At 41.5% G+C, this 11,980-nt stretch overlaps 1 protein-coding gene across 2 annotated transcripts in view; it reads left to right on the top strand.

Moving 5' to 3' along the window:
• The first annotated feature begins 884 nt into the window (after positions 1–884).
• The window catches only part of Kcnip4 (potassium voltage-gated channel interacting protein 4), a 1,047,644-nt gene continuing 1,036,548 nt past the window's right edge, over positions 885–11,980 (top strand). For both annotated transcript variants that reach the window (XM_026788620.1, XM_026788619.1), the window contains exon 1: positions 885–1,039. In XM_026788620.1, the coding sequence (XP_026644421.1) occupies positions 979–1,039 (61 nt within the window). In that variant the 5' untranslated portion in view covers positions 885–978. The remainder of the gene's footprint in view (positions 1,040–11,980) is intronic.

Genomic DNA, 11,980 nt, shown 5'->3' with positions numbered 1-11,980 from the left:
TCTTTCTTCAACAGTAACCATGACCACAAGTGGTTTATTGGGTTGTCTCTGCCTTCCAGCTATTGCGGGCCTTGGTTTGCTTAGAAAGACAAGCAGCCTTGGATGATAAATTCCCCGTGGGATCTCAGCCATGCCTTCCAACAGAGGACCTCAAGTGAAACCCTTTGAAGAAGAAGCTTGTGGGAAATGTCTCCTAGACAGCCAGGCTGGTCCGTGCAAAGTGATATGGTTCACCTTGGCCCTGTCTAGTCGGTGTCTAGAAGTCACTTTCCCCAACCTCTCTCCCAGTCTCATGACTGAGTTGCGCTTGGGAACTTTCCTGTCTAGGAGTTGCTGGCACTGTGCCTGGTTCCTGAGAAGGGCGTCTCCTTGCACTTGCCTTCTGGTGTCCTTCTAACCCAGCTTCTCACTCCACAGGACAGAATCTGACCCCCTAGGGACCCTCAGTATGGTTCTTTGCCAAAGAGCTTCTTCATCTGGAGCCAGCCTAGTGCCAGGTTCTACGCAATGCAAAAAGGGGTCCCAAGAAAATCTCAAAAAGAGCCCTGCTTAGCCTTAAACTGCTTCGGGTATCTTTTTGGGTGCATCTGCTCTGTCACCTGAGGCGCCTCTACAGCCTCCTCCACTTTCTCCTTCGGTGACTTGGCAGCAGGTGGCAGAGGCGGTGCCAAGCTTGCCAGGGGCGGGGGGCGCCTCGCTCTGTCTGGCGGTACAGCGCCCAGGCTTCTCAGCGGCGGGCGTCCTGGCCCCCACCACCCGCGCATCCCTGCCACCCAGCGCAGCACAGCGCCCCCGGCGCCCCCCGCCGGCCTCCGCCCGCACCTGCAACGGCTCCGCGCGCCCTGCCCGCCGCCGCCGCCTCCAGCTCTTGGTCGCCCAGGACAGAGAGGCTGTGCGCACCGGTGCCAGACCCATCGCCAGTCGCCCCTGGGCCAGTGGACTCTAAGAGTACCGCTCTCGAACCCAGCGTACCCCAAGATGAACGTCAGGAGGGTGGAAAGCATCTCGGCTCAGCTGGAGGAGGCGAGCTCCACAGGCGGTAGGATGAGATGGGCTTGCGATCCGGCGCCCCGCTGGCACTGTCCTTCCCTCTCAAGGATCGGGTGTCCCTTCCACGCTGGGGGCGCACCGGGGGAGGGGGCACGCTTGTTGCCATCGCTGCATGAGAGAGTGCGGACCCAGAAGGGCTTGGGAAATGGAGGTGGGAGCGGGGGCATGGGGGCGCCAAGGAGTGGGGGTGCATGGCAAGGTCTAGGAGGGAAAAAAATTGCTTGAAGTGTGTTTGAAACTCGCTGGTGGCAGGGTCCGCTGCGATCCCGTGCGTACTTTTTGCCTTCCCTGAAAATTTCTGAGGTTGTGTTTGCTTTTACCAGATGCCTTTCACAGGCACACTTCCTATCCCTAACACCTGGGGATAAATGAGCCAAAATGGTGTTGATCCACCCCCTCCACACTTCCTTGATGCTCCCAAACACTTCACTAGAACTCTATTTTGATCCCCTGGGTAATACACAGACGGGATGTTGCCCACGTCAGAGCCTTTTGCAGACGCGCTTGTCTTGTTCTAGTGCTTCCTTCAGTTTTGTGTGTTCGGAGAAAACAGTCTTCAGTGACTCTTGGAAATAATTTTTCAATAGTACAGCCTTAGAAAGGTACCGGGCATTGTGCAAGGAGCGTGGCTCTCAGGGAAACACGCAGGAATAGGAACTGTTCTCTGAGTTTAGGAGGACCTAAGGCAGAATTGATGTCCTTCCACAGACCATCTTGGGTTCCATCAGTTTGTTTTTAGATGGCTTTGATGCATTCAGATTTTTTTTTAGAGGACCCTAAATAGGATCAAGGTGGTTGTGAGAAAGATTATATAAGGCTAGAAGTCACCGGTAGTTACCGTGTCATTTGGCTTTAAGGGGTCAGAATGTGGGCTTAAGGGCTATAAAGTGGTAAGTTTTTTTTCCCGTGCATTTTCTTTATTACTGGAGGAAACAGAGCCACTTGAACAACTGAGTCCGGCACTCAGAAAGGCATGGCCACAAGAAGAGGACATCTATCAGTCCCTTTCCTCCTCAGAGGCAGGACGGTGCTTGTCTCACTTGAGCGTGAAATTTTAAAAAGTCCTGGTTCTTCATAGGTTCCTGTTTTGGTCAGAAGGACACTTCAAATGCCCGGGGTGGTTGTAGGTTGGGCATAAAGAAACTATCTTTGGGGTTTCTTCTGCTGTGATTGGGGTGATCAGCTCACTCTCATTCAGGAGAGCCTGTATGCTCAACGCTCAGGAGTGTGGTACAGCTGAGACAGGCTATGGGGTCACAGTCCCTAGAGTTGGTGGCTTATACTTGTCTCCTAGTAAGAACAGCTCTTGACCTGGGCTTAGTCAGGCAGATGGGGATTAAATTTACCTGTTCACTCTCAGTCCCGTGTCCTGGTGGGTGGAGTTTCTGTAAACGAAAAACACAAATGAAATCATACCTGAGAACATGAAACAATTAAAATATTAAAAATGGGAAATGTGATATCAGCTCTAGCATCAAATGTAATGATTTCTTGGAGGATAGAAAGATGTTGATTAGATCTTGGCTAAGATGAGGATTGAAGCAAAAATTTAACATTGTATCTTTAGTTTCTTGCAAACATTTTTAGGTAATTAGTGTGTGATGATAAGACTAAAGGAAGCAGCAGATAGTAGGGAGCATCACTCTTGTTCTTGCCGGTCTTGTTCTAGGGCAATACTAGAGGTGATTGTACATGCTTTTTCAGGACTTTGGTGATCTCTGCTCAAACTTGCAATTGCCTTGGGGAGAAATGGATGACTGTCAATTTTAAAGGGTATAGGTTTTGGTTTAAAAACTGTGTCTAGCCTTTAGTAAGTGGAGTTTGGTTTTCCCATCAAACATACACTCATGGACTAGGGAATTATAAAAGGATCCATTCACAATAACAGGATTATCTGATAGAGAAATGAAAATATTCAAATTGGAGAAATTTCTCTCTGTGTCTTTCGTATGTGTGCTTGTGTATTATGACTTTATTTGAAGGCAAAACTCTAAAAATGCTCCTTGGAGAGGTGAAAGAGACCACCATGCACACACACTCGAGGTGGCAAATAGGGGGAAAACTTCAGATACGGTAGCATAAGATTTTAATTATGTTACTTAAACTTTCACCCTTACACTTTTCAACACATAAAAGCATTTAGTGTGTATTCATGCATCACCTTTGAGGTCATCAGAGCTGACCATGGGAATGTTACTGACCACAGAATACTGATGGTGTAGGGAATACTAGACTTTGACACTTGTCAAATTCCATGTTAATCTCAAAAACTATACCAATACATTTTGCGTTCTATCAACTAGGCTCATTATTCTGATACTCTGTTGTAAAAACTCAACACAATTCTACTACCTGTGTGTGCTTGTGTGTGTGTGTGTGTGTGTGAGAGAGAGAGAGAGAGAGAGAGAGAGAGAGAGAGAGGAGATTTCAATCAGATATGTAAAAGATTCTGAAAGAAGGTCAGAGAAAAAAGCCTTATGAAATTATTCATTGGTGCCCTTAATTTGTGTCATCCACCTTAGAGATGGCAGATGTTATCTGATGTAATCTACAGTACAAATGGGGAGAAAAAAAATCCAGGTTTCAGCAGTAGTGAGAAAAATTGCTGGCATTTTGAATCATGAATTGATGGATGTTTTGTGGCTTCAACTAAAGTTCTATGTTTATTAAGGTTCAAGGAAAGTCAAATTAGCAATTCCCTGTGAGTAATAGTCAAAAATCCATTTATTTTGAACTTTGAAAAGCTTTTCATTGTGTAAGATATTCTACTTTCTCTGTGTCACACAGATGAAAAGGCACATTCAATAAATATTGTGAAGCATGACAATTCAGAGACGCCTATTTGCTTCCCTTATGTGCCATCCTTTTTTTTTTTTTCCTTTTCTGGTTGATGTTTACACCCTCATTCATAAAATAAGGACATAACTGTTTTGGACATTAATGAACCATGCAAAATAAAATATGCATTCAAGATTTCTGAAGAATTTTAGAGCAGATAGTGGTTGCTTTGTTTTGAAAATATATTTCAGGACAATACACAATCTTTCTTACTCATTTTTGTCATTTTGTTTTCCTTGTCCTTGATGGTTTTCATAACACATGGATAATGTTGCTTTTCAATATTTCATAGCAATTGACTTGTTTACCCAATAGCTCTCCTCCTTAGAGACTGTTTTCCAACGTGTGTGTGTGTGTGTGTGTGTGTGTGTGTGAGCGAGTGAGCGAGCAAGTGAGAGATTCAGAAAGAGGTGGAAAAGAGAGAAGAGATGAAGAATAAAGACCTGAGTATTGCTGGGCGGTGGTGGTGCACGCCTTTAATCCCAGCACTCGGGAGGCAGAAGCAGGCGGATCTCTGTGAGTTCGAGACCAGCCTGGTCTACAAGAGCTAGTTCCAGGACAGGCTCCAAAACCACAGAGAAAACCCTGTCTCGAAAAACCAAAAACAAAACAAAGACCTGAGTATTATGTGTTCAGTAGGCCCTTACTATCCTCAAAATGTCTTAAGGTTGTTCAACTGAGCACTTTTATAAATTTTTTTTTATTTTCGAGCACTGAATCACCCTTTTATTTTTCAAAATGGCTCATTTGGTTAAAGGTCCTAATGCCTCTGCTACATCTTCCTGAATTCCCTGTGGTACTTCCTTTGCTCACCAAATGCTCCTTTGCTGACTATGGTCCCTGGGTGATCTGAGCCATTGATTCCTGGTTATCATTTCACTTCCTAACATCTAGATTGAGGACTCAAATATACAGTCTCAATATCTGATGATGGCTGCTTTCTTCTCCACGGCTGTCTGTGGAATGGAATTAATTTGTACCCTCTCGGATTCTGGGTAACTCTTTTTATGACCCTTACTTCTTTTCTTTGAACATTCTATGCAACCTTCACCAAGTTCTCTTTTGATCATCTTTCTTCTGTGTACTCTCCTCTTAAGCTAATGGCTATTTTAATTTCTCCTTTGGTGTGCAAGTCTCCCTGTGCACAGTATAGCCCAGTGCCCTACCCGAGTGCTAGACAGACATTTTCATTGCTAGGATTTCAGACCTATCAGCAGGTTTTTAGTGGCACTGTAAAGTAAAAACCAAAAGTGCACTAGAAAAATACATATTCTGTTCTTTAAAAACAAGTTATTTTTCAAATGGGGAACCATTATTTAAGACGCGTAGTTTGAAACTGTTTGAAGCAGACCCTTCTCTATGAGCCTTCCGTCTCCTGCTGAATCAGCCACCAGGGTTTATTTACTTCTGTTTCTTCCCTTGGTTTCCTCTCTACAACCCAATACTATGTTCATAGCACCGTTTCCAGGGCAGTATGCTTGAATCCTCTTCCCTTACCATCTCCCATTTAAAGTCTACTGTATTTACTAACCCTTGCTTTAAGTCTTATTATCCCACAGAGTACCTTCCTTTGATCCAACTGTTAGAAAGAAACCTGTTGTAGTTTCAGATTGGCTCTCACGAAAAGGTGATCATCTTCTGTCTCCACTTTCTCTCCTATAGTTCGGTTTATGCTTTGGTATAGGTGGCTGGATACTCCCTATTTCCCAAACATGCGTTGTGTTTCTCTGCTGTTTAGGATTAACTTCTTCCCCTGACATTGCTTGGTGATTGTTTTCAATCTTCCCAACTCATCTCCATTGCTGTCCTGTGCAGCTCCGTTGCTTTGCCTGCTCTTTGGCTTTGTTTATGTAGCTTTCCTTATATTTTGGTCTGAATCTGAGCAAAGCAGAATAAACTTGGCATTTTACATCATTTGCAGCTATCAAATTGTAGTTGCTCATTAGCATATACCCTACACAAGGTACTCATGTTTATCCTTCTAGTTAATATTTACATGGCGCTTCACAAACTAGTAAGTGCCTAAAGGACATTTACTGAATTTAAATCCTGTTGCCCCATGACAGACCTATGAAAGAACTTAAATTTCAATTTATGTTTGGACGCTTGTTAAGCCCTCTTGAGGAACTGACATTCTTTGGCTTCCAACCTCTCTATTCATCAGATAATGTCTCTGAGTTTGGAAATATAGCATCAAGATCAAGCTTCTTGGAGCATCTGTAGCTTCATAGCTAGGTGAGTGTTTGTAGAGAAGGCTTGAATAGTTATTCTCTGATTTCCGTGTGTTTGAGATAATATTCAGCTTTGTCCTGTATCTGGTTACAGTGATTCCTTATTATCTTCCAGATCTATCATGTCCAAGGTCAGTGGTCCAGCAGACTCCCAGTGAGTCCAATTCCTTCCCAGTCAGCCACAATTAATGAGACATTGCAAAGTTAGTTAAGTATTCCTTCTGAAATGTGACTTTGGTTGTCCCTGAGTTTGTCACAGACCTTGTCCTTTTCCAACACTCCACACCCCATTCTCTTTGGATCTGCTTTGCCATGTCTGCTCTCTTTGTTATTATCTTAGCTATTAAGCTCATCCAATGACAGTGCCTCCCATTGTAGCAGCAGCCATAGAAAGGAATGGAAAAATCAAACCACTGAGACCTCATTCAATGTATACACAACTGCTTCTTTGGTTCCTTTTCTCTCTCATATCAGCATTCACAGGGAGAATCAGGCTGTGTCGGGAGAGAGGGTTTAAAAGAGATAAAGTTCAGTTCTTTACCCCAGTGGCCGTGGCTATCTCCCCTCTCACCAAGCCTCTTTCCCATGGCTGATCTGTATGCAAGTCCATGCACAGCATTTGGGAATCGAGTAAGTAGAAAGCCCATGTTTAAACACAGCAGTTCCCATCATACTCTGATATTATGAAGAGTCATTTGATCAGGAATATAAATATAGAATTTTCCATGTTGTGCACTTGGCCATCGTTCCTATGTTGAAGGCTTATTTCTATTCCTGAGGGTGAACACAGTCAATGTGGTTGAATGGCTGGATCACTGGAACGGACTGTGTCATTTCAAATATCTTCGGGGCATATTATTAACCTTTGAGAAGTCACCTCCTTGTATTCCACTCTATTTATTTAGTAAAAATTAGCAGTCAGAGTATTTCAACAGTTTGTAACTTTTGGGCTACCTCAAATTTGTATTATTGGCTTAAGGAAATGTATCTAGGTGCCATCTGTTCATGAATAGCATATAAGTCTTTAGGGAATTCGCACTGTCACTTTTATAGGTCTTTAAACAATGACTCAGGAGGAAAATAGACTTTTATTTTCTGATGTCAATGTGTGTTAATAGTTTGAAATAGCTTTGCGTGAAGCAGTTTATTTAAGAAGAGTGTTTTTGAAGCCCAAGTAGGACTCAAACTCAGATTTGAATGATACAATAACCACCAGAGTTTACAGCCTACCCACAGTATGTCTTCTTTGTATTATAAAACAAGGATTGTGTTTTACATGCCAAGGTATAACTAAGAATATGCACAAATCATTTTTATGATGTTATACATGTCAAGAGGTCCATAAGAATATCCCTAAATCAGTTTATCTTTTTTCATAAAAGAATACATGCCTGTCAAGGGACTCCATGAGTTTTCTGGTAATATTGTATGACTATAGCACATCCAGATATTAAACGTATCTACATTGAAGAATTGGTTTTCTTTAAGGGACTTTAAAATTTTGTACCCAAATGAATTTTCATTTGGCTAGCATGAGAAATTACTTCAGACCTGTTCTACCCCACATCTTTATCTGGGCTGTATGTCTGGTAAAGGCGACAGAAATATGTTGAATGAACGACTTGCTAACATCATGCTGATTCCCAAGGCAGACTTATTATTATACTCCAACCTAGTGGAGTTGTGGGCAAATCGATGCTCTGGTCTTCTATGTCTCATTTGTATGGGACACTTAATAAACACGACAAGGTAGTGCTGACCAGCAGGAATCCATAAGATAACACTCTCAGACATTGCTCTAAGAACAAGTGAGTTCAGGTGGGAGAGAACTCTGACTTAGAGAAATTTTGATTTAATTTAAAAAGTTGGTATCAGATAGCCATTCGGTCTAATGCCACCCTTCCTTTTTTGTTTTTGTTTTTGTTTTCCCTGTAGCCAATGGTGAAGGTGATATCTAGAAGAACCTTACAGACATCTCATGATAATAAGATGAGATTTATTCCTCAAATAGTTACATAGAAACTATCTGGTATTAGACTTATAAAGCAGATTCTGCCTTCAGAGATCCTACATTTTATACAGAAGATGGTTAACGGATGTGCCCCAGGTATTCATAGTGGAATGGGGGAAGCAATGACCAATCATTTATTTTTTAAAATACCCATTCCCATGCTGGAGTAGATACAATGGGCTACACTGTTAACAGCGAGATGATTTCCTGTTGGTAGAATGCAGTTCTTTGTGCGTGAAAACACACTGTGACAGTAAACTTGGTCTTTTTCCTCTTTGGGGTCTTAAAGAGTGAAGCTACAAAAACAAACAAACAAACAAACAAAGAATGGTCTCAAAAATCTATGATTGTTCTGTTGTTAGTTTCTTCTTTCCTCTTTCTACTTTCTCAAATATAACTGTTTTTTGTCTACCACTCAGTAACATTAAAAGATCATGCCATTTAAATTTTTTAAAAAAATCTTCTGCAATGCAGGGAATATATGAAGAAACATGCTTTCTTCATAACGCAAATATGACTTAGGAGCTTGGAGAGTATGAAATGAGTAATAGCTTCTGTTTAAAGAAAGTGGTAAAGGAATTGAGAGTGCTCATTTCTCTTATGAGCAGTTTAAATAATGTTCTAGCAAAAACAGAGGCATTTCAACTCAGTATAGGGATTTTGAAATTAAATAGAGCATCCCCATGATTTTGAAGATAATTTTGTAGAAAATAAATCATTTATCAAAAGAGCACTATTCTATCTTATCTAGATCTGTGAGGGCTTGTGAAAATCAACCAACCATCTCTTACAAGAATTCCAAAACTCCTTGCTGCTCTTCTTTCATCTCCACAAACTCTCTGTAATTTTAGCCAGGGCTCACTGTGCTGCAAAGCGCTGTGTACCTGTACTCTGTTAGAGGTTTGGTAACTGTTAGTAACTTTGCCCTCCTAGTTATTTCATCATGCTGAAATGAGTCTTGGGGACTTCTAGAGCGCAGGCGCAGCATTCCCTTCATTTGGTGGCAGCAGGAAGGAAAATGTTGGAAGGCGAGTAGAAAATGGGAATGCTCAGAGCCAGGCACTGGGAATCATGGAAAAGTAAACAAACGGTGCCGAATTCAACAGTATTCAGAGACGTAGAATGAGGACCTCCTGCACACATTTGGTAGAAACTAAATTCCAATTTTCATGGAGACACACTCATTAAGATTGGTTGGAAAGGGCCACCCATCTAAATGTTGAAGCTGGAAGATAGTAAATATTAGTGCTTCTGAGATAATTGAAGTACAAAATTTGTTGCTAATCTGCATAAACTCTCCTAGTTAAATTAAAGTTGTAAATATAGTTTCCAAATGAAAATTAGTCATCCAAAACAACTAATACTTTGACAAGCACTGTTCACCTCTCTGAATAAACACTAACCATGAAAAATCTGCAATCTTTACAATGAAGCAGTTGAACTGTTGAAATTATTAAAGATATATCACAGTTTTAAGCAGAGCTCCATTTCTTCCCAAAATCCATAAGCAAGAGATAGTGGCTTTTCATGAATATCATCAGCACAGAATTACAAAAGCCTCAGGCTGCATTGATTTATTTTCTAGGAAAAAATTTGAAGATATTGTCCAACAATCATTTATTAACAACACACTTATCCATCATGTATTAAATGAGAGACAATATGCTAGTAAATGTTTGAGAACACAGAAAAGCAATGCTATTGTTTACCATATAGAATTAAAATTTTAAGTCACCTCTTCCTGGTCTACTCCTAAATTCCACTTTGCCAGCATTAACATAATCAACTACAGAAAGCACAATTGTTTACCTCATCTTCAAGACTGGACTTAAATGCCATTCTAGGACACAGTTGTCCTTCTTTAATGAAGAGTCTTATCAGCTACCATCTTATCAATAGCTTTTGGAAAACGTGGAAAACGCTATGCTGAGGGAGCAAAGAGCAGAAGTGTTATAATCACAAAGTTTACTACTATGTGATGTGGGCTTCATGAGGTCATATGTAACATATTACACTACACAGACCTTACTTAGAGTAGTAGTACTAACCTATATGCTAAATAATTCTGTTACATATTTGGGTGACCCTGAAAATATCAGTCTATTGTATTCTGTGAAATGTATGCTGGACATCTTTGGCCAGGCACCACTCACAGTACTTAAATGACTTAAATGTAAGAGTGATGAAAAATATCCCCTGGAAACCTTAAACATACTTGTGAAAATAAACACATGTGATTGAATCTGGAACATGGAAAGCCTTGTGATAGCTCAATTTCCAGAACACTTTTGAGGAAAGTGCTTAATCACATCCTGCAGGTCAGACAGGGTCAAAGAAAGACACCTAGATTAGTTGGACCTGAAGAGGGAGGCTGAGGTTTTCTGGGGGAGATGGCAGGTCTAATAATAGATATTTTTGGTAGCAGAAGTTGTAGGGATAAGGCTGAGCCAAGAGATTAGGGTTATACAAGCCGGAAACTCTGAGTTCTTCATGGTGCAATGAAGGTCTGGAATCGAAGGGAACAGTGAGATGAGACATTGGGCAAGTCTGTGTGTGAAGGTTCTAAGGAACCTGGTGAATCTTGGTCAAGTACAGGAGTTGATCCTCTGTCCACACCAGCAACAAAACTGCACTAATGTTGCGAATGGATGGGAATAGGGTCAGGGTGAAACCCCAGGCAAAAAAAAAAAAAAAACCCTACTCTGACCAGAAATTCCAAGTGGGGAATCTGAAGGACATAATAGATTATTGATCAGAGGCTGAAGAATAAAGACTACACATGAGAGAAACAGAATATGAGCTCAATAGGACTTGAGGGTGTTGATGATAGGTTTTTAAAGGGATCAGTGATGACAAAGACCCTGAGATAGAGCACCTAGATGTCTGGCTTCAGTAAGCCAGGGGTTTCCTAAATACATGCAGATGGTAAATAAAGAAGGAGCTTCATCTGAAAGAAAATGTCATTGATTAGATGTAAAAAATTTAAGGACTTGTGGAACATCAAAGTGAGTGAAGGAGATGCCAGTAGGCATGGGCTATTAGGACTGTAACAATAGACGGAGATTTTATTCTGTAGACAGAAGGGAGCCAGCTGAATTTCATAGAATGACAGAATGTAGAACATTAATTTTGCATAGCTGGGTAGGCTTCATTCTTGATAATGATGTCATTAGGTGACTGTTGCATTAGTCTAGGCAAGAGAAAAAAAAGACTGAACTAAGGTAAAGGCATTAGGGATGGAAGAGCAGGTTGCCTCGAGGACAAGATGGGGGTTGGAGCCACAATGTGGTATGATGAGAAACACGAACCACAAGAGAAGGAATTGGTTGTGAAGAAGAACAATGTGTTCCTATTTATGAATATTGATTTTCAGCTGTGGGGGGAAATAGCCACATCATACCCTCAGAGACAACTGGAAACATGGGCTTCAAGTTTAGTCTATTTTTTGAGAAGCTCAGAATTGTTATGTGTCCAGAAATGTGACGAACTCAAGGGAAACAGAAATAAATGAAACATTATCAGGACCCCCAAATCCTGGGCAGCAAATGAAACTGGGATCCCAGATTAGAGAGGCAGATACAGGGAAGAGATCAGGAATGTAGCTGGGAGACTGGGTATAAGAGAACCTGAGAATTCAAACTCTAAGTAAGTGTGGGAGCTGGATGTGAAAACAGGGAGTACACCAGAATTTGGAAAGAGATTGAAGAGGTATTATGGAGGTCAGTGCCTGGCACAGGAGACTCATGACTGTTGACTTGGGAATAAAGGAGTCTAAAGGATCCAGATCTCGCTAGTATTCAAAACTGCTATAAGACTGAGGGAAGAAGGTTGGTGGCTAAGTGCAGGAATC

Source organism: Microtus ochrogaster, unplaced genomic scaffold (assembly GCF_000317375.1).
Source record: "Microtus ochrogaster isolate Prairie Vole_2 unplaced genomic scaffold, MicOch1.0 UNK5, whole genome shotgun sequence".
Classification (NCBI taxonomy): domain Eukaryota; kingdom Metazoa; phylum Chordata; class Mammalia; order Rodentia; family Cricetidae; genus Microtus; species Microtus ochrogaster.
The sequence above is the reverse complement of the archived record's forward strand: the minus strand, read 5'-3'. Positions and strand labels throughout refer to the sequence as shown.